The sequence below is a fragment of the Strix aluco genome, chromosome 5 (assembly GCF_031877795.1).
Source record: "Strix aluco isolate bStrAlu1 chromosome 5, bStrAlu1.hap1, whole genome shotgun sequence".
Taxonomy (NCBI): Eukaryota; Metazoa; Chordata; class Aves; order Strigiformes; family Strigidae; genus Strix; species Strix aluco.
Window position 1 is genome coordinate 86,480,043 of NC_133935.1, and position 23,608 is coordinate 86,503,650.

A 23,608-nucleotide genomic window follows, 5' to 3' on the forward strand; every position below is an offset into this window, starting at 1 on the left:
CTGTGGAAAAGTTAAGAAAAAAAAAATACAATTCAAGCAGCGAGGACTTAAAAGCTGCAGGAACAGAAATGTTTTTTTTGAAAGAAATCATCTTTTCAAAGCTACATGATAGTTGGATAAACACAAAGCACTATATAAATAGCCAATTCCTGAAAAATATTATTTCCCTGTTTCTTGGGTCTGTAAATCCCCTATTAACTACCAAAATCTCTAAGAGTTTGAATTTTAGAGGTTTTGAGCATCCTCACCTCCAATCAAAGTCTATCCCACCTCTCTGAGCGCAGCCCTGCATAATGCAGAGTGCAACCACACCCCAAAAAAACGCCTTCCCCCATACCTGAGGAAATGTCAGTGCTGAAATACTGTGTGAAATGACACTGAGGCATCCTACAGGCAAAGAAAGAGACTTCAGGATGAGTTTAAAACAGCCATGTAGGCCAAAAACCATAATGAAATACAGCAGGAAGAGTGGAGGGAAAATATCAGTCAGTTCTGGCTAGTGGTGCAAGAAAAACGTAGTAAACCAGAGGCTACTCAGGAAAAGAAAGTTGTAAGAATGATGACGGGTTAGAGAGGGATACTAATGAAGATAAAATAAAGGGGGAAAAAACCATAACTGCATTACAAAAAGCACAGTATATTGAAATATCACATAAACACATCACTGTGGCAGGACTCTAAGTTATTAGTTTGCATCCAGTATACCATTATCCCTAGGTCTTCTGGAAATGCTTACAAAACAAAACCATGGAATTATTCATCTTTTGCCCCAAACTAAAGCTACCAAAAATCAAAACCCATCCAAAACCATGGTTTTGCACATACTGGGTAAATAAAAAAAAAAAAGGATTGCAAACAATCTCTATGAAACTTGTGGTTACATGTTAAATTATCAGGCGTCTTACTGCACAGAGGAAAAAAGTCTGGAATATTAGTTATTGCACTTTTTTTGGTCTCCATTTATATAAAGACACACATACAGAATGGAAAAATAATCTATAAACATTTAGAGAAACACCAATACCTAGTATTCAGCACGAAACAACTCCTTATTTTGTTATTAAGCAGCATTTCAGCATTGCTATTGATTGGATATGTGATAGTGAAAGATGAGACTGAAACAAGTATTTTTATTGGAAAAATGTCTCAGAAGAAAACGCCATGCATTTTTCATGGGCTTAGGGGGAAAAAAAAAAATATATGGGTGAGGTGTGTATTTAATAACAAACAGCTACTTATTCATAAATGGTAAATAAAAGATAATGAGCATAAAAAATAAAATCAAGGCTTAAAAACAGTTGTTCAGAATAATGATTGTGGCTCAGGAAGATAGGGAGGTAGTGCATTAATGCAGCACTCCAGTCAGAAGGCTACGGCTCAGTCTGTCTTTGTCAATCAGGTTGAGGTTTCAGATATTGTAATTGGTAGCAAGTTTCCTAATCTCAACCTGCCAGGCAAGAAGCGTTCAACAAAAGCTCTATCCCCAAAATATAATGAAATTTCAAGAGAGGAATTTTCTAATATTGGCAACATGAAGCAAGATCACAGGTTGGGTTGACAGCTTTATTATGCTAAACTGACAAAAACATTACGCTCTGGTCAGTACTAAAAAGGGTGGTTTTCATGAGCAGTATGGAAACACAAAGCACTGGGAAATTCTGATGAACTCCTACTTTTATCTCATTGGTGCAGCCTATGAGCTCAGACATAGAAAAGTCTCCTAGCCCAAGTACAAAAAGAGAAATTAATGTATCTTGATTTTATACTCAGGTCTCTTGCTGCACTGATTTGGGGAAAACTGCAAGAACCCGCTGTCGCAGCTGAATATCCATTTGAAGAAGAAAAGACACCAATAACTTCACAGAAATAACACTATTCATTAACAATGATATGATGTGATATACAGTAGAATTCGTCAAATGGAAGCCATAATATATTTTATTGCTTCTATCTGAAAAGTGTTTGGAAATAGAGTTAATGTACTGATATACACTGGGAGTGTGTGTGTATATATGTGTGTGTGTGTATATATATATTCATTCTTGATATAGGGAGGGAGAGAGAGAGAAATAGCCAGCCAGATAGAAACAAGAAAAAAACACTAACATCTCATAGAAAAAGAAGGGCCTAGGATTGATGGAACTGTTTTCTTTCAAACTATGGATATTTAGAGACTGCTGCTATAATGACTGGTTAGAATTCAAAATTATTGTGAAGTAATAATTACAGAAGAAATTCTTCCCTGTGAGGGTGGTGAGGCCCTGGCACAGGTCGTCCAGAGAGGTTGTGGATACCCCCTCCCTGGAAGGGTTCAAGGCCAGGTTGGACAGGGCTTTGGGCAACCTGGGCTAGTGGAAGGTGTCCCTGCCCGTGGTTGGAACTAGATGATCCTTCACCTCCCTTCCAACCTGGTATTCTATGATTCTATGACTATGAAGCATCTCCATAGCGGCAAACTGGAAAAACTCTGAAAGTTGGGGAAGTTACAAGAGATTCCTTTATAGACAATGTTCTCAAAAAAGATGTTGGCAGTATACATTAAAGCTGCTACCAAAAGGTTGCTTTACTCATCCATGGTAAGGAAGATGCAAAATATAAAGCAAGTTTGGAACACAGTGATTATTTCTGTTGCCATACATTATGTTTAGAACAAAAGTCTATTTGAGTGGTATTTTGTATTGCAATGGACAGTTTGGAAGAACCTACTGGTATTTCATGTGTCCAACAAAGCAAGCACACATTGCACTTAACCGACAAGTACAACTTAGCAAGTCTGTCAGCTCTGTGCTAGACCTAATTCCATTTCTTCATGGAAACATCGACAAAAGGTTTGCTGAGCTTTCTGCATCTCCCCTAAGTGCTCAGTACACAGTAACATCAGCCAAAATCATTTCCTACTTTGCTGGATTCAGCCTCAAGTCTTAAAACACTGTACCTACATCACTGCTATTTGGTTTTGAACGACATGAAAGAATGCAGTACAAATGTGTGGAGAGTAAACATGTTTGCTCTAGCAAATACAAACTTCTGAACATAAGAGGTGAGAGGAGAATCATCCGCTGGGTTACGAAATTCCTGCTGATACAGTCACGCAAGATCAAAGGAAGTAAACAGACTGATATCTTAAATAGAAACAAAAATCTTTAAACTGCTAGAATACGTTGCAGGGAATAAATATGTTTGTAGTTATACTGCTTTATAATAGTCCCCCTCTGTTATCTACATCTTGCAAACTACAGTTTACAAAAAACACAGCAAACAGATTCTGATTATTTAGTTGTTGAGATTTGAAAAGGTAAACAAGGCTCTGAAGCATCTGAACAAATGCGCAACTCGCATTGTTTGCATCTTAGCACTTATGTTCATTATAAACACCTACAAAAAGCCAATACTTGGCTGTGAAGCTGAACTGTATATCATCTCCTTGTCTGAGCACTGGGGCCATCGCTGCAAAGCATGTTGGTCCATCCTAAGCCTCGAATAGAAAAAAGGAAGAGATCATTAAATTATAATTTCCCCACACAATTGGTATAAGCATTTCCTACCAACAGGATTAGTATGAACACAAGATCCCAGAATAAAGCTGCTCAGCAGTGAGGATGGCAGTTTAGTGTCTAGTAAATTTGATTTCTCTGAAAATCCTGACACATCATAATAGCAAAATCCTATTTACTGTAGCAAGCAGGATGGATAATACTATTTAACACCTGGTATAGTATGTGCCATCAGCTCACAGCTTTGTGCTCTGTGTGCTCATTTTACCTTAAGGTTAATGCTCCTTGACAGCCTACATGGTAAGTAGAATCCCCAAATTAAGTGCCAAACCTATGATTTGCAAATCCTTCCTCAAAATTTTAAGTCAAGAAAAAATGGATGCAGATAAGAGGATCAAATTTCCGGAACTTATGTCTATGTTCTCAGGCTCTGATCTGGCAGTAAGCCCTGTGTGGTGCAGGAGTCTCCCCACACAAAGGCCACTGAAGTCAGCAAGGATATGCACAGAAATTATAGAATTGACAACAAAGAAATATCAGGGCAGTAACTTGTTGATGGCTAAATCTGTAGCGTATGTAACATAATGCTGAAACATCCAAATGCTAACAGAATAATTTTATTACCTTACCCGGTATGCATATTCACATGCATACTACTCGATACTGAAAGTATTTCTAGGAAACTCACAAGCATGGAAACTTAGCTCAAGTGAGAAATATCCTGATTAATATGGGGATACATATCTTGCTCATTCACACTGATAAACTAAGTAGTTGTGTCATACAGCAGTGTATTAAAATTAATTTCCTTCTGCTTCTGTGAGTAGGGGCATGATTCTCGTAAAGATGCATAATAGTATTATAAAGCAGTGTAACATGAAAATAGTCGGATTTGCTGTAGAAAATTTGAACTAGGGAGAGTTGCATCATCCTCAAAGCGACAGAAGCATGCAGACACACCTCGCTGTGTCTGTCTGTACGGTGCCAAAACTAGAAGCAGAAGCAGGAGAGGCTCTAGTCATGTTTCCTCCATAGCAAAAATATCCTAAAGCAAAAGCAACTGGGTGAAGGAACGACAGGGTGTCAGCTGCTCTGCAGACGAATGCAACTGTTGCCGTTGACTGGAACCTCCACATCACAGCGACATCAGAGATGAAAGACATTTATGAAGTCTATAGGCACTGGGGCTTGGCATTGACATTGAAACCGGTGGCACCACGGAAGGATGATGGACGTGGAGGAGCTGAACAGAACAATGATGGATACAACAGGCCAGAAGTGTGAGATTGCGTGTGGGGATACACACGGGAGGCAGTGCGAGAGAAAGAGGCCGTAGGATTGTTCTTCCAGGTAGCAAGAAGCTCAATATGCCCAAGATGTTAGTTCGCCTTTTTCTTCCTCTGCTATTTTAAAATAAAAAATCAAATGGTTTAAAATACCACTAACGCCACCTTATTATAGTAAATAATGAAGACAATGTAGAGTACACATATGTCAATGATCTGGATGCTGTGATCTCTTGGGGTTTTTTTGCTGTAGCCAAGAAGCACCATTAGCCTGTAAGCAGACGACGAGAAACACTGACAAATTTTTCTCAAAGCTTAGTGTGCAAACTCCTAAATAACAGCTTAACATCCTAGTCAGATATACAGTATGAGAAGGTTATTCTTTAACTCCTTTGTTAAACTATCTCATTTTGCTTTGCTGCTGTGGAGCATGTCATAACTCATAGCTTATGTGCTATCTTTGACCTAGAAACACTGGCAGCTGTTAGGGGAATCGCTGGGTTTTTGGAAAGTATCAAAAGGTTTTTAGCACATAAACCAAATTTATGAACAGATAGTGCCCTGGAGAATAGAATTGTTTATGTTTTAGTATCACAGCTGTCACTGGTGCACAGTTATTTTGTCCTGTATTAATCCCCTGAAAAGGTTGAGCATCTTCACTCAGTCGCTGAAATATTTTATAATTGACAGACTTCATCTGGCACTGAATATGTATAATAATTTTCTCCATAAGGAGCACACTGTGCTGACACTAATCTGTTCTGTTGTCGTCTCCCTTTATTATCAATGTCTGCATTGTTTTTTCAGCAGCATTGAAGAACACAAATACGAAGCTTCTAATTGAAAAAGCTAAGTAATCAAAAAGCCAATTAATCATACAGATGAGCTCTGACACTCAATGATGCAACAGACTGAAATACCACATACGCATAACTGAAGTATTTTTAAAGTGTGCTTATTTGATGTAAGAATGATCTGAGAATGTAATTAGCATTCTTTGTCACAGGTGACAGACTCATATGGCACATTTCTTCATCCTGACATTACATCTCTGAGCTCCGCTTACTCCGCTCCCACCTTACCTCCCATCCTGATCTTTTCGCTGCTGAACAGCCCATACCCTGTGTACCTTTCACTGAAATCAGGCCAAGTTTAGGAACAAATAAGCAGCCTATTATTGTGCTCTGTAATTTCCAGAACATTAGGCCTTTCCAGACCTTCCTTTTTTCTTAAAGCTCTATCTCCATCCCATTGCTCAAAACCCACCAATACAGAATCTCACAAATGACCTTAATAACGGCTGCAGGCACCAGCCTCAGTGAAGCTGGGATTGCAGGAGACATGACCTCTCTGCTTTAGCAGGTTTTCATTCTGTAATCTCCACATCTCTGAAAAAGTTCAAAGCCAGATGTGGAGTACAAAGTTCACCTCCTTTCAGAGCTCCAACAACTCTTTTTTGTGTAGAAGAGATATGCACATGTACTTTGAAAACAACCTGGATGGCAAATTGGCAAAGCAAAGGTTCCTTAGCTTACAAATAAAAAGCCAGAATGAAAAGACAAGCCTTAGTATCACAAGAGCTCCACTCTGAAGATAGAGCAAACATCACCCATAGCATAAAACAGTCAATTCAGAACTGCCCACTGTAGCCCTGGAGACTTCCAAGTCCAAGAAGAGGAAGCGAGAGATGGCCGAGATCACCTATGTCACATCACTTGGTGGACAACGCTTCGGTAGTATTCAGATACACTTATTTATAGTTCATCATCTCATTTGTACACAGAAGTGATACATTCACATGCCTGTTAAAGGGCAATTCCACATTGGAAGCCTCAATTAACAGTAGAAAATGAAGGCACTGTATCAGCGACCTAGCAACACTAAGAATAAAATCTTATTTACTGCATAGCACCTTAAAAAGGTAAAGCAAAAGCTTTCAAACAAAGAATCATGGTCTATCACACAACCTTTGCCACGAATTACTCCAGTACTACTTGCAACATAATGATAAAATTGAAGGCCGATAACTAAGAGCAAAGGTACAACCACCCCATAGGAAGCCAGCTTGGATGAGATACTGCAGACAATTTTTCCTCTAACACCAGCCAGTTACTTGAGAACAAGAAAGGTATTCTGTGGGGGGTTTTTGTGAAGTATCTTAATTTTTAACTGTTTAAATAATGCAGTTTTACAATCATTAAACTAATTTACCCTCATCCTTTCAAACTATTTTTCATTGCTAAGAACATGACTTCATTAATGTCATCTTCAAAAAGGCAGGACAAAACACTGAGACAGTATCTGATATGCCCTCTACTTAAAATATTAATTAAGACCAATTATACACACTGATAATTCATGCAACATGCTCTTCTTCCTGATCCATAAAAACAAGGGGTTTTCTTCTATCCTGCTAAGCTGCATAAATGAATATATATCTTGTTAATGCTGTTTTCAAAACTAACTAAAACAAATCCAAATTAATCAACAATAGGTAGGCTCAGGAAGAAGGCAGGGGGGGAAAGAAGGCAAATGTATTCAGACTGAAGGTTACAACCAACCTGGGATCTAGAAAATTATGACAGCAGTAATTATTTGAAATTAACACCCTATAAAATAATACCCTCTAAAGAAAAAGAATGTTAACAGCAATATGGTAAAACATTGCAAGCATGTCACACAGCATACCAAACTGTTCTGAACAGTTTAGTTTCAAGTCTACTGTGAAAAAAGACACAGAAGTGCTTTTTGAACATGGCATAAACAACTTGCAATTAACATTAAACTCTCCACAAACTGGTGGCTTTTGGAGGAACCACCAACTCCACCCAGCGAAAGCAACTGTGGACCGCAACGAAAGCAGAAATTCAGTGTATATCTGGCACACTTCACATGCAGTTTTAAGACTATTTGGTGATACTCATTCATTTACACCGGCTCTTCATCAGTGCTGGTATAAAAGTAACCTCGTTCAGATTATTTCTCTGTATGTAATTCCTGTGACAGACGAAATCTCACTGCAAATGTGAGAACTTAGTAAAGAAAACAATATTCTCAACATTAAAGCCTCCATCTTGTCAATATTAAGCCAGAAACAGTAGTAGTTAATACCAAAAAACCCTCTGGCCACAGTTTTAATCTTTATCTCCTTAGAAAAATCAACTTGTTTAACAGTAAAACATAACCAGGAAGTCAGTAGCAGAAACCAACAGAAAAGTCTTCATTAGAAGGGAAAGAAGGCTTACCCTTTCCTCCAGTCGAGCCAGCTGCTCTTTGTAGTAGGCATCATGCTTCTTCAGTTCTCTGTCCTTCTCCTCCAGCTGCTTGGCCTAAAAAAAGAAGTAGAAAGATAAAACTGGATCAAGAAAGAGCCTCACTTGCAAAGCAAAACATCTACTCTGAATTGTACCAGTAAGGAATATACAACGATTGAGAACTGCAGTCTATTAGTTTTTGCCAAAGAGTGTATTAATAAAGATGATGATTGCTGCATTGAAAATGTAAAGAGATTGTCTATTGTACTGGGTTTTTTCCTTCCCTCCTCAACAGCTGTGCCACAGTTTGTCCAAATGTATTTGGAAATGTCACGAAGATGGAACCAAGCATACCATGCTGAGATAATTTTTTTTTTTTTTGATTAAATTAACTTTGCAGATCACTTCTGAACTTAGGGTAACTTGCTCAACCTACCGAAAAAATATACGCAGAACCTGAATATTTAACTTTCTTTGTTAACTGTTACTAAGTGGACATATTGACGTGAGAAAAGCTGAACTTACATCCACATATTTGTAGGCAGTGGTAAAAAGAATTTATTTGAAGTAGCTGTTTTTTCTTTAAAACCCCAGTTCAGGAATGCATTTAGCACATGCCTAATTCTAAACACATGAACATTTGGAAAGAACCAAATGCTTACATATTTGCAAAAGCAGATCTAAAAAGTACATCTAAAACTCTGCTGTCCCCTTTAATTAGTAATCATTCCTCTGGAAACTCCTACATCAGCTGAAGTATTCAACTAAGTAAGCTGAAACCCTTTGCTGTAGGATCACTCCCATGTCCAGTATCTTAAAATAATACAGAATAATTTTTAACATCTTTTGATGACTAATATGACTTGTGTGTTCATTTAAGAGACACTGCTTCCAGCACTACTGAGCAAGTTGATATGTTTTTGGCTTTTCATCTGTAGTATGTACCAATATCTAGTATTAAGGGGCCTCATTAAGAATTATAGAATACATTAAAAGGGCACACATTCACACAGAATACATACAAAGCTGTAAATCCTCCAGAGTAAATACTAGACAAGTGATTTTTAACAAGCTATGGAGAATTTAATGCCTAAATTATCAGCACAAATTCACTCCAGGCTCATAATGTTTTAATAATATCGTTAGTGACTAATAATTAACTATCAGTGGTCATTACCACAATTGCCTATTCAACATTAACCTGTAACATTATTTTCACCCATACTACAAAGCCAGCTGCAAAAAGTTCCTATTTTAGCAGCATCATGTAAAATGGTAAACTGTTGTACTCTTACTTCTAAAGATGGTATCTCCAGGTCACACTCTTAGAAGCGTGTCAGAAAACTTATACCACATACTGTGCTATACTTGTATAGATACAGGACTTAATTCTCTTTGTCAAGATTAGTTTTGGGGTTTTTTTGACAAATAGTCAAAGAATTCAAAAAAAACCTTTGGATTTTTGGTTGTTCCTTACTTAACTACTTACCTTTTTTTCCATATCCTGAAGCATGTAAAAAAAAAAATCAAAAAGTCAAATTAAATTTACTATATAATGTTGAATAAAAAGAAAGCAAAAAAATGCATGCATGTCAGGCATATCTGTAATCTAGAAAAATGTAGAAAACTACCTGAAAGTTGTTGGGTTTTTTTTAATGCAACTTCACCAAAAATAACCCTACTCATCCAAACAGCAACAGCCAAATTTTAATTCTACTTGGATGAACCAAACCTTCCCCTCTGCCAATCACCCCATCTTCAGTATAGTGCCACAGAGCACATGCTACAGCCCTGTCCACCACCACTTAAATCAGCCTTTATTCACTAATTACAGGTTTTTCCAAAGCTGATTACACTAAATAGTCTACAGCCTAACTAATATGCTTCGTATTGATCATGGTTTTGCGTTTTCTAGGTAACCCCTGTACGACCTCCCAGACCTGCTGGTTACAGAAACAGCTGAAAATTCATTGGAGGTTGTGCCTCCCCAAAACCATCCTCTCCTAAATATCTTAATACAATATTTCAATACATTATCATAGTTACCCGTACACGAATATTTTATGTCGAACCACCTCACAACCCCTGAAATATTTGCAAACTCAAGAACATTCTTTCTGTGCAAGTGGAGTTAAATAGGCAAGTGACAAAGAAAACGTAAAATTAATGTTCCATAACGCTTATGAGAACTCAGTTAAGTTTTAGTTCTTACAATTCAATAGTGTTTCACACGAGTCTATCGATGACCTGAAACCAAGCAGCAAAACTGACTTTGGAAAGTCAGTAAGATATAATAAAACCCATGCAAGAGCATCACGACTTAATTCACCTGCCCCATTACTGATGATTCACAAGAGCAGAAATTTTCAGGGTGTAAAAACACAACAAGTCAAGGGCACAGTAATGATGGAGGAGATGAAACCCATCCTCTCCTCCAAGTCCAGCCGAGTTGAAATTCTTTTCATCTGTGTCTTTCTTGCTGATCAAATGCCATTCAAAAAAGCAAAATGGTTTTGTTTAATGGTATCTGATCACTAAATTTATATACATGAAAGACAATATGAGCAGGGGAATACAAATAACATTTGTTTCAATGATATTCATCTGAATGCAAGTTTTTGCCCTGGAAAGTTAGCTTTTTGGGTTGATTTTGGGGTTTGGTTCCCTGCCTCTCAAGATAATTAGTGATCTGGATTTTACTGCACTAAGGATATGGGGGCCAAGAAGCAAATTATAGTCACGCTGCTTATTGCCCTGATCCTATCAAAACTTTCATATCACTGATAAAGTAGAAATATTAGATGATAAGAATACTAAATAATACATTTATCCAAAGGTTTGGTTCCCTATATTGTGAAAGTAACTGGAAGACTTGGTAGGCCAGTAAGAAACCGAGAAAAAAAAGTTTCTTTCATACAGTTACCATCCCTGGCGTTTGTACAGTAACGCAGACGCAGCAAAGTTGAAAAAAAAAAAAAGTAGAAAAAATTATTCATTTATACAAGAGACAATATAAATATGCTAACAGAAGAGAATTCACTGCAGAAATAAAAACCTGTAAGGTAATATTATATTTATGGGGCCGCAGCAACATGATCCCAGTGAATATCAATTAGCCGTAACAAAATAATTAACAGTAGCCATGTATTCAATTAGCTGAATGCTGCACTTTAGTTGTAAATGAGATATTGGAACGGGTTCATTGCTTCTTCACAAAGTAACTCTAATAAACAAAGCGTTTGCCTGGGTGTTATTTAGAAAACAAATTCAGAAGGTCACCTTTGAGAGGCAGCCCATCTTCCCAAGACTACCCAAAATTAAAATCCAAAAATAGATCACTAATATTAAATACTTCAGAATCACTAGGAAGCTGGACCAAGATTTAAAGGCCAACTTGTGTTTCATTTTCACAAGTAGTGCCTGGATTTAGCACAGCACTGGTATGAGCTTCCATCACCTGGGAAATGGAAGTCTACAAAAGAATTCCCGTGCATCGCCTCGTACGTGGCTACAGGGACACTTGCAGGGCAGCCCCGTGATGAAGCCAAACACTTCTCATGTTGGATACAACAGATACACATTCATTTTGTCCTTTGTGAGGTAGAACAGAACAAATACGCAGCTGACTGAAAATGTATGTTTAATACTTCTTTAAAAAATAAAGGAATCCAGTTAGCTGGATATGGCAAGGTTCGAGGTGTGTGCAGTCTATAATTGCTATTCTTTAATAAGCTGCAGGGGATAAACCATTATCAGGTAGTTTAGGAGAAATCTGTAGGCAGATTTCAAAATCAGCTCTTGAAGCACTCGGCAGTCCCAGGTCTACAGCGGCCCCTCAGTGCAGACTTCAAGCTCCAAATTCATTAACATCCACCGAGTTTACAGCAGAACACCGCTGAGATGGCTTCAGTCTGTATTTTTCTGGCAGAGAAGAATAACCTGCTTCAAAATAAGAGTCCAGTTTTACATTAAATTTATAAATCATCGTCAGCCATCTGAAAGTGCTCTGCCTTGGTCTTGTCAAGCTGCTCCATGGTCATTTCCTCATGAACCCATCATGAACGAAGGGTAAATGGGCAACCAAAGGACCAGGTCTCTGAATCCATATTCAGGGCTGTGAGTGAGCCCAGGTGTTGGGTCTGGGGGTGGAAAGAGCACCCGGCCACAACGGGTTTACAGGACCAAGGGGATTTGCCAAATGAAATGCTAACTACAGCAATGAGGGCTTTTCTCATGAGAAAGGTCACATGAAAGATCTACAGGCCTTCAGGAGGACTCATGTAGTTTGAAGGATAATGGATTAATAGGCAAAAGAAAGTGGCGGCAGAGGGCTGGCCTTCAGCAGCTCCAGAAGCACCATCATCTCACAGGAGAACTGCTGGCAGGTCAGGATGAATGTGATGCACCAGTACTACGAAAAAGCAGATCTCAAAAAATGATCTTTCACCATTATGTTGTTGGAGATTTTTCCACTTGTTTTGCAACTTGACGTTTGCTGGATATCTGTAGGTTAAAGCAGGGTGCGAATTCACGAGCTCACTGACACAGACGTCACTCAGGTACAGACTACGACTGTCACACTGTAAAACAGTTATTCAGCATTTGATGTCCACTATATTGCTCTGCCCAGAAACCCTTTTTCAGTGGACTACGTTCACCCGTCACATACAGTCCCATGCATTCACGTTTGAATGTTGATAATATCAGATGAAAAAGGTTCGTTATTTGGATACATTATCAGCAAAACTACGATCTTCATTCACTGCATACAGTGTCCCAATAAAAATGATTCTCAATTTCCACATTTAATATATGTTGGATTGCAACAGGTTTAAATTTTAACATGTATTTCAACATCTAAATATACACATCATTCTGAATGGGCAATAGGAGTAACTTATGGCTATTCTTAGAAACATATGCTTCTCCCTTCACCCCCCAAGAATTTCTTTTTGAAGCCATCATTAGTCACAAAATCATTCCTAACCACAAAAAATGATCCAGACACATGACTTAAAAAAACTATGTTAATTTCCACTTGTAAAGGTAGGGAATATTTATGAATTAGAAACTGCAGCAACAATAATGCATCATAAAACTTATCCTTTGACAACTGTAATTAAAACAAGCTTTTGTAATTACCAGTAAATGTGCCACAGTACATTTTCTAAAAATAATGAAGTCCTGAAAGAATGAGTAGTGCAGATAAAGAAGATGAGGCTAATGAAGAAAATTAAAAAATTGAATTTACGAACAAGTTCGGATCTAGTCTATACAGATCATGTGACATGAAGCTTCATTTAATAAATCTAGTTATAGACCAAAGGAGAAAAAAACAAATGTACCCTGTGTCAAACAAGAGAGTTACGGATTCCAATTTCTAATGTAAACCACAGGAATATGCAACCGAAATCCAAAGGAACATTGTTCTCCACCAAGACAAAAGTTCATTGATCTTCTTGTCCCAACAAGAAGAGCTTCTATTACTATGGTAGAAATAAAAAGCTGAACAAGGAAAATGTGGGACGCTTGCTGAAGGTGGTGGATAATTTAGGGAGAGTAGACACATATAGCTGAGGTACTCAAAGGGACCTCAGGAAGCCATGTAGTTCCTACTCAAAACAGGGTCAACTAAGAGGCCATTTCTAGTACGTCAAGGCTGTATCCAGTTGGGTTTTGAAAACCTCCAAGCATGGAGACTGAACAACCTCTACCGTGCCTTCTTCATCAGCAAGGTCTCCCAGACTCTGTGTATAGAGACAGGGTTCAAGCCAGAGAAGCACAGTAAGTACTGAGTCACTAATCACTTGAGAGGACTCTGGGTTCCTTCCAGCCTGATTTATTTTATGATCCTATCCCTAAAACAAGGGGCAGAAAGATGACATTGTACCAAGCTACTTCAAAATGAGGGGGAGAACTCATTGCCCTCTACAACTCCCTGAAAGGAGGGTGCAGAGAGCTGGGGATGAGCCTCTTTAACCAAGTAATGAGTGATAAGACAAGAGGGAATGGCCTCAAGTTGTGCCAGGGAAGGTTTAGACTGGATATTAGGAAGGATTTCTTTACAGAAGGGGTTGTTAGGCATTGGAATGGGCTGCCCAGGGAGGTGGTGGAGTCCCCATCCCTGGAGGTGTTTAAGAGTAGGGTTGACATGGCGCTGAGGGATATGGTGTAGTTGGAAACTGCCAATGCTAGGTTAAAGGTTGGACTAGATGATCTTCAAGGTCCTTTCCAATCTAGATGATTCTGTGAGTCTGTGATTCTGTGAGCAACAAGACTATTAAAGAAAAGCTCTACTTATCCCCAAACTCTGCTCCTCATCCAGTGAATTATCTGGTTTGTTCAGTTTGGTAAAAATGGATTCTGAAGATTTTATTTTCTTGAAAATAAAAATTAAAATACATTCATGACTATTATATTCATTAGCAATATGCACAAACGCCTCATGTTTCCATCCAATCATAGGCCAAAATAAAAAAGAGACGCTAAACAAATCTGTATTACATATATGTATGTCAACAGGAGTAAAAGAAAGGCATGACTATTTCTGAAACTTTATATACATATACATGTTTTTCATTTAACTAACACAGTCCAAAAAGATCAAACATTTTAAAGACTATCTGTACTGTTGCCAGGTATTTGTAGCAATTCAAATAATGTCTGTAACCATTTCTGACAGCTTCTGATGTTTCAGTCATGTGTCAAATACGTACAGTTTTCCACTAATCCTAAAGAAGCATAGACTGCTCCGTATGAGCCAAAGCGGATTTCTCTATATAAAAAAAATGGAGCAAAAGAACTATTATCCTGTAAAATTCAGGGAAAACAACAGTCAGTAAAGAGATTTAGGACTATGTTCTACTTCCATCTTTGTTGCTATACTGCTATTGTAGTAAGTCATAAATGTTTGCCCTTTTTTACTGTGCTCAGAATTGATCTAATAATAATTTTACAGGAATACTTTGAAATTTCTGGATGAAATGAACAACAGAAGGATAAGGAAAAGATATTAGTAAGCACTGTGAGCCAATATTTGATATACTTTAAAACAATACATGGTGTAAACCAAAGGAAAACATATGGAACCACCAGCCTTCCAGAGGTGTTCTCACTCCAGTTCACCTCTGAAGTCCAAAAAAAGAAACTTGCATGGAAGTTGCCTAATACCTAAATATTCAGACCAGAGAAAAGTTTTAAATCTTCTAAGCTTTCATTCTAGGAATCTTTATTCTTACTTCAGGAATCCAGCACCATTTGTCAACACTTTGATATTATATTATCATATCTTTAAAAGCTACAACTTATTTCTTTTGCCTTGCAAACTGAAGACTCAATAGACTGAAAGTAAACAGTGAAATAATTCTTATAGATGCTGCACTAATATAAGCAACGAAAACTCAGTATCTCATTGAAGCCCACTTCAAAGTCAATCTCCTCTGAAATCACATAGAAAACTTACTGTATCAAGGTCTAGCAGCTTCAGGGACAGCACGTTCTCCAATGTTATTTTCCATCTGTGAATATCCTACTTCTTGTATCGAATCATCATAACTATACATGAATTAATATCATTTTCTTTCAACAGAAGTTGCATCATTGGAACTGGCTGCTCAGTCCATTCTCCTGGCTACCAATTTCCACTAATGGCAAAAAATGATGATGCCCAAGTAGGTAAATCCACTTTTGAATACAAAATAAGAGTACACTTATTTCTTCTCAGCTATTCAAGTTATTGATTTCTGTTTAAGACACAAAATTGAATCACTTGTAACTACATCAGGTGTTTCTCAATTTGAAAGATACAATATAAACAGCGCCTTCATTTTTGGATGTTCAAGAAGGCACTACTTAAAAATATCTTTAAGACAATAGATTTTCTGTATTTTTTTTGAAATTAGATCTTGTAAAATTGAACTCTTTATAATAAACAAACCATCAAAACTCATTGACTCTGTCTCAAATAATGCAGCCATACTGTTTACCATTATTCCAAAACAGAGAGATTTTTCTAATCAGCTTGATAATAAAAGAACTGCAATTAGTAGATAATTTAAAACAGAAGTTGTAACTCAGAAACAAGCTGGTTTTTTAAATGGGGCATATGACTTCACAGTGAAATATTTAGGTATTCAACCTCAGCATTATCAAGGGAATATCATTTTGGTCAGTCTTGGGAATGCTACAGCTTTCACAAAAGACCTTCTCCCATCAAGAAATATGGTAAAGAAAATATTTATAGCTAATTGGTATGCCATATATATTAAAGATAGACAAAATTTATCCCAATTAATAAGTTATTGCTTTTCAGCTCTTTTGTTTCGTCCTTTGCAGCATTTCGAAAGCTTGATTCAAGCAAATAATAGGACAGTAACATAGTTCTTTTCATCATATCTCTAAAGTATTTAACCGTGAAAATCCTATATGATAAGAAAAGTTACTGCACCTGTTTAAATTACTCTAGCAAAGCTAGAAAGCAAAGCCTTGGGAAAGCAGGGGGAAAGGGCAGGAAGCGTGTGTGGGGATACAGCAAGATTTAATGCTCTTTGTATTTTAATTACCGAATTACAATGCTGGTCTTTCAGCATTTTCTTTAAAGCTTTAGCAACTTATTCTGAAATAAACCCACAAGAGAATTACTGCCTTGAGTAGAGTACCTCTGAAAGGAGCCAGGATTGATTTGTATATTGATTATTGGTGAGCATCTTCCTTTTATATAATCCTATAACACGTGTCATTGAATTTCCATGTCCAACTTCCATTCACTGCACTTTTATTTCTCCTCTCATTTGATTGCAGAGTCTCTAGGGCAGAGCCTCGAACTCACTACACATCTGTGCAGTGTTTAACATAATTATACTTCAAGCTCTGCTGGTGTTTGCATTATTCTAACAGAAATAAATAATACTCTAAGCACAGAAAATATATAAAAATACATAAAATTGATGGAAAAAGCAGAGTCAATGCAAGAGCATCATGGGGATAAACATTTGATTTTTTTGTAAAGACCATGCTGGAAAAACAAATGAATATAATTTAAAAGATTTTTTTTTTTTAAAGCCCCACCCAGTTCAGATGGTATGTGTCTGAGTGTGCTAGTAATTTGGGACTGAGCAACTGAAAAAAGCCCAAACTTATAAATGTCAATTAGTAATTGGAGGCAGGAAATATATTTAAGAGAGGGTCTGATGCTAATATTTCTATTCCTTATTCTGACATCCTTGTCATGTAAATTTGTTGACAGAACATTTAGAGTGATTAACATAGCAGGGCACTGACTGGCTGTTACAAAAACATGGTTCTACATTTTACTACAATTTTTTCCTCACACTAGGAAAGAATAAAGCAGTTGACTAATGGGATATTCAAAAATAATTCAATAATATCTTGCACAAAGGAAAATGTAAAGCAAATCATAAAATCCAATTAAATGCTCAAAGCTTTAATAAAAATTATTGGATAGAAATAGCCAAAAAAGATCAAACCGGAGAAGATTACGTGGTCAATGTCCCATGTTTCAGGCAGTTTACAACTGAGGTGACTTCAGCAGTCATCTAGAAAAAGGGATATGTTGGGACAACAGCAACTGGAAATCATCTTAATCCACGAAGACCATGGAGAACATCACAAGAAGCTGTTAAGTTACAAAGACCACGCAACCTGAAGACAGGTTGGACAATGAGGACAAATGGAAAATGATACAACTTGGAAGCAAAAGTCTGCATCAGCCACATGAAACATTTTTATTCTGATTGTAAAGCCCCAGAGAAAGACTTTCTAGTCCTGCAGGCAAGCCAATAAAACCTTGTCCTGTGCATAACAATAGCCAAATAAATACAGAAAGAAATTTATGAATAAAAGGGGAAAGAGAAGACAACACCATGCCAAGATTGCATTATTTGACATAAACTAAAGTCCCAGATCCTCCTAGAGCTCTGATCACTACAGCCGAAAGTTTCAGAGAAGAAAGAAGCTGGAGATATATAAAGACCAAAACCATCAGAAGTGCTTTGTGTACGTAGAGGGTAGGTGATAGAGGTATACAAAATAATTAAATGTTCAGAGAAGGTGAGCCAGGCTCTCTTATTTACTCCTTCTCATAATACAAGACCGAGGAGATATTCAGCGAACAGTGAAATTGAAAAGCAACAAATTTGAAACCAATTAAATGCATAATTAACCTGCAGAACTCATTGCCAAAAGTTATCAGTGAAGCCAATCACTTAGTAAAATCCAAAAAAGTTTAGATGTTTGTATTAACTCAGAAAACATCCACAGTTATACCTAAAAGGTAGCGGAAACTCTGGATTCCTTTAAGGACTGTAAACCTCATCATTCTGACAACAATTTAAAATACTGAAGTCTGTCACACATGAATTCTAAGAGATTAGGAGGAAACTCCCTGACCTTTTTGTTTCACCTGTACGTTACAAAGTGCCTCCTAAGAACTACTCTGTTTCTTGTGGTATATTGGAAAAAACATTATTTGAGTCAAAAATTTCAACCACTTCCAATCAGCTGCTGTGATGTTGTATTTACATAACCAACACAGAAAAAAAAAAAAGCCCAAAATAAGCCTTGCCAACTTTTTTCCTTTCCCAGTCAAGATGACAATTTACATAGGGATTACACAGATCCATACAGAAAGCTCCAAGAGGTCTTCTTGAAGAACTGCCTCTCATTTGTGTGTTGGTAACAGCTAAACAGTGTAAGGAACCAATGTTAAATGAAACTCAAGGTATAAAACAAAGCAAAATATGTAATCAGCAGGGGAAAAAAAGATAGCTAGCAAGTAAATTTAAATACTGCTGAGACAGAAACCAGAATGCCAAACTGGTTCAAATGACTTGTGCAGAAAGACAGACTGTGGAGTTTCTCTGCTCAGCGAATTTCCTACCATTAGCCTTATTGTTCTTAAGACAGAGAAATCCATGCAGCAAAAAGCACAATTTTCCAGCCTGAAGAAGAGAAAAAGGCTGAGAAGCACACTGAAGACAAGGGCAGTGAATCCATGCCCTGAGTTTACCAAAGCAAACCAGTACTGATGGCTCCTCTAACCTCTTTCTTCCCATTTCTGCTTCTCCTCTCCTTCTCTTCACCTTCCCAAACAAACATAAAAATGGCAAAATTGGCACAGCTATAAGCTTTGACACTGCAGCTGCTTAAATAACTATCAAGGGCGAGTAGAAATTAGGGCTGTAATTTCAATCTGAATAGTAAGAAGTCAATCACTTGAAAATTAAATCTTACCACTGCAAGGGCTGGGTAGAAATGGATGAGAATGTCCCACTATGATCCATCACTAAAGAAGCTATTAATTACCGTGTTGGTTTTTCTTATTGCTTATTACTGTATCACAAATAGAGCAGCTCAATCTTAGACAGGGATTAGGATTCAGCTGTGTTCAGTGCTGCACAAATGCAATATGGACAATTAGCGGAAAGAAGAACACCTGCGAGATTTAATGTAATATATATTCAAGAGATAAGAAGGTAAGAAAAAGACCACAGACAACAATTAACATCCAATAAGCCATATTTCAGGAATTTTTCCATTCTTAGAGAGCGTGAGTGGTAGAAGGCACAGTAACAAATAAGCTAAACTTGTGCTGGCTGTTATTATACCAAGATGTAAATGTTACCAGTCATCAGGAGTATCCTGATATTCCCTACTTTTTGTTTGTTTACCGTTTTAAGCAGAAGAGAATTAGGGCTTCAATGCAAACAGCTTCTGGCTCAAGAGCATTCCCTACCAGTGAAGCTCAACATCATGCCCTTACTGCATCTCAAGCAACGTGACCCTAAAATGGAGTAAGCGCGGTCCCGAGGCACAGGAGCATCAGTTGTGCCCTCAGTTCCACTGATTGTGCAGCCTCCAAAATGACTTCTCTCCTTTTCTTTCCCTTTTTTAGGGAGTGATGTTTGCAATGAGTCTGAGGGCTATTTGTACCATGCTTGGAGAATCTCCAGTCCATATATTTTATATAGGAATACTATTATTTTAACATGACCATTTTATGTTGTGGGTGAGAAACTCTGCAAGTGAAAGCAAGGACTTAAAACTGCTTTATAGAAAAGTGGTTTCATCCCAGTCAATAGAATCCTTTAGGAATATATAAGCTGCCAAGTACTTCTTTAAGAACGTCAAAAAAAACCCCAAACTCTTACATTTTGGGAGTTGCTAAAACACGTCAATTTTACACAATCTTTTGTGTACTGCCCAACATTTTGAGTGCTAGAAAGCAAAGCTCTTCTCTGAATTTGTGAAGTGGGTTTTTTTACTGCATGCTTAAATCTTATTTGTCATGCAATACAGACTGTTCCAGCCCACAGTGAGAATTAGTGCTTAATTTTCTAAACGTGGAGAGACATACCAACTACTTGCAGAAGTAATGTCACTGGTATTTGCATGAAATTGAGAATAGCAAAGAATTGTTAAAATGAGATTAATTCAGAAATGGTAGAAAAGTAACAAGTTTTCTCTGTCCTTAAAGATGAAGAAAAAAAAAATTATTGCAGAACAAAACATGACGGATCATAAATAGGCAAAAAAGATCTAATAAAATGTTTATTCATCCCTCATAGTACAAAGTACACGACACCCTGTTGAGGTTTCAGGTTATTAAGCAAGAGAAGGCTCTGCAACAAAACGAGAAGAAAATCTGCTCTAGGGACTGAAGGATTTTCCTTTGTCTTCCAAGTACCTTGGTCTGGTGTCAGATAAATACAGAAGTCACAATGACAAGATCAAGGCAGATTGACTGAAAATGTCAGGAAAAGGCAGAACTCTTGTTTTATACACTTTCCCCCCCTTCATACTCTCTTGTGAATTATAAGGTAAGCCAGATTTCAGAAACAAACAGCAGAAAAGAAATAATAATTGACTTTCTACGTGCTCTTCTTCAAATAATTTCTTTAAATCTTCTTCATTCATAAGTGCAAGCATCTAAAGCCACTCTAAAGAGATCCTCATTTTTTATAATTTTGGGTCTAGAGGAGTAACACATACAATGTAGGTTAAGAGATTTCAAAAGGAAATTTCAAAAGAAGAAAAACATTATTGCCTGCAGAAAATGGGAAATAATACATATATTATACATATACTCATAGATATATTAATTACATTTAATTATTCTGCTACTATCTGCAAGATATCACATCTATCTGCAAGGTAACACAGCTATTCAAACTTACCTGATATTCTACCTTTATTTAACACTGATACACATGCTCAGGAATAGACAGGCTAAAGAACTGAATTGCCAACAGAAATAACATTTTTCTTGTAACAGATCTCACTGTGTGGGCAATCCCTGACTGCTCAAAATTACATTAAAATTATTTGTAGGTGAGAAAATACTCTCAGACATCTTCTGGCACGTTTATCACCATGTAGTATGATCCTGCTAAATTGCAATGACTTAATGGTGACGTTCAGTTAGTTATTGAGTGAGACAACACAGCAAAGTCCACGTTGACCACTGCGGCAACAGGTATGGTTTAATTTAAGTTAGTACTGACTCAGTACTTCAACGAGGAGCTAAGGAAAACCTGTTTTCAAAGGGGACATAATACTGGTGTCCTAACTGCCTGTTAGTAAAATGTCTAAAGTCCTGTAAAACTCGGGTTCCCCCATTCCCCTAACCACACGCCAGCTTTAACAGCTCTAATCTACCTTCCCAAATTCAACAGGCAGTCTCCAGCAATGACTATTACTCACTTCTTTCTTTATGCTATTGAGCACTATTAGACATCTGCCACATTCTACTTTCACAGCCTCAATTTATAGGTGGAGGAAGTAATATATTTACATGCAGAAGTTAAAATGTATTTGGGCACTGAAATATTGACAAGGTAACTGCGGTAGAAGCCCAAGTGTTATTACCGCTGGTGACATACGGGCTGAGCCCAGCTCAGACACACTCCAAAGGAGAGATGGAGGCCTGAATCTATGTTATGCAGAATATCACCACAGATGCATAAATTCAGCTCCTACAAACTGAAATAAAAGAGAGTCTTGTTTGCTGTTATGAAACCTTAATCTGTAACACACAGCCAGCAGTATTTTTTTTAATGATGGGGAAATAGCCTCATATCTTCTCTTACTTAACTGGAGTCAATAAAAAAGGGCAAAGCAGTTTTCCCTGAAATTTAAGCTGTAAAGTAGAAAAAATGGTAGAAAAATCTATTTTTAAGACAAACCTGTTCTTTTTTTTTTTTTTTTTTAATCTGTAAAAAAAAGACTGAAACACACATGGTCCATAGCCCATATAAATGGAGCTGCTTCATCAATCAAGACTTAAAAAACAAAAGCATTTAAAAAAGAGCAAAAATTGAGATAAAATAAAGAGAGTAACTATCAGATCAGAATCTGTCTATTCAATCCAGACAGATGACCCCTGGATTTACTTCTTACCATTTTTTTTTTCCACTTAAGCTGCAGGTCCATCCTACCTTCAGGTACTTCTACTGCTAGTCTAGTCCTTCTGCACTTGTGGTCACCATTCCTCCTCCTCCCTCACACTGACTCCCAAACAGCTCAGCATGCCGTGGCACCAGGCAACTGAATAAAGGACTCAAAAAACCCCCAAAAAACAGAAGAAACCCCCCAACAAAAAGAAACACCCCACCCTCAAAAGTGGCTGCTCACTCCAAATTCTGGAGTTTCCTATGCAAGCAGGTCTCACCCTTTAGCCTTTAGGAGTTTCACTGCTGCCAAAGGCTATCTTACTCTAAGAACTAAAGAAATATTCTAGACAATACATTTTTGCACCAAAATAAATATTCTAGTAGCAAGTAAGCACATTTTCAGGGAATGTTGGAAGTATTTCGCATCCAGAATGCCCAAATTAAAGTAGAGCTCATAGTGTAGCTATGCCTAAGTGATGTAAGAAATGCAGGCAGGGATTTGGACTTTTTAACTACATCAAAAGCTACAGCTGGAAAGCAAATATACCTGTTTTAGGCAAACAGGTTTTTATCTCCCCACAGCCCAAGTATATTACTAAATATATATTTGTATAGGTGTGTGCATATATATATGTATTTATACATTTTTATATAAGCTTATATATAAAAACCCTTCTCGCACCTTGATCTCAAAAATTACAACATACAGAGATCTTACGTGTTCATTCTCAAAAAGGATTAAGAGAAAAATAAAGGGTTTCTACAAAATACTATGTGAAAATTTTTAATTGGCACTTTGTTAAAAAGCAGTTTCTTTTTGAAGCCTAAAACTTCTTCCATTCTTATCCATGTATAATGCTTCCAAATGATACCAGAATTGTATGTAAATCAAAATACAGAAAGAGCACTGGTAGGGAGGGAATGGTGTATGTAACTAACAGGGGACAAAATTTTCAACAGGATCAGCATTTTTGTGAAAACTACAAATCTACCAGCGAATTTAGTGGGACCAAGACACTTCTCTGGGCTTTTTTTTATTTGTTTTTAATATAACAGGGAGTATCAAAGACACTGAATATTTGACTAATCTTCTCTTTGTTCAGCTCCCAAAAAAATTTCAAAGCATTAACACAAGCATTTCCAAACTACTGAAAAGTGGCAACAGA

The 23,608-nt window shown here is 37.2% G+C and overlaps 1 protein-coding gene across 2 annotated transcripts in view; it reads right to left on the reverse strand.

Moving 5' to 3' along the window:
- CHCHD3 (coiled-coil-helix-coiled-coil-helix domain containing 3) overlaps nt 1–23,608 on the reverse strand; it is a 164,812-nt gene that overhangs the window by 50,200 nt on the left and 91,004 nt on the right. For both annotated transcript variants that reach the window (XM_074828083.1, XM_074828082.1), the window contains exon 5: nt 8,026–8,109. In XM_074828083.1, the coding sequence (XP_074684184.1) occupies nt 8,026–8,109 (84 nt within the window). The remainder of the gene's footprint in view (nt 1–8,025; nt 8,110–23,608) is intronic.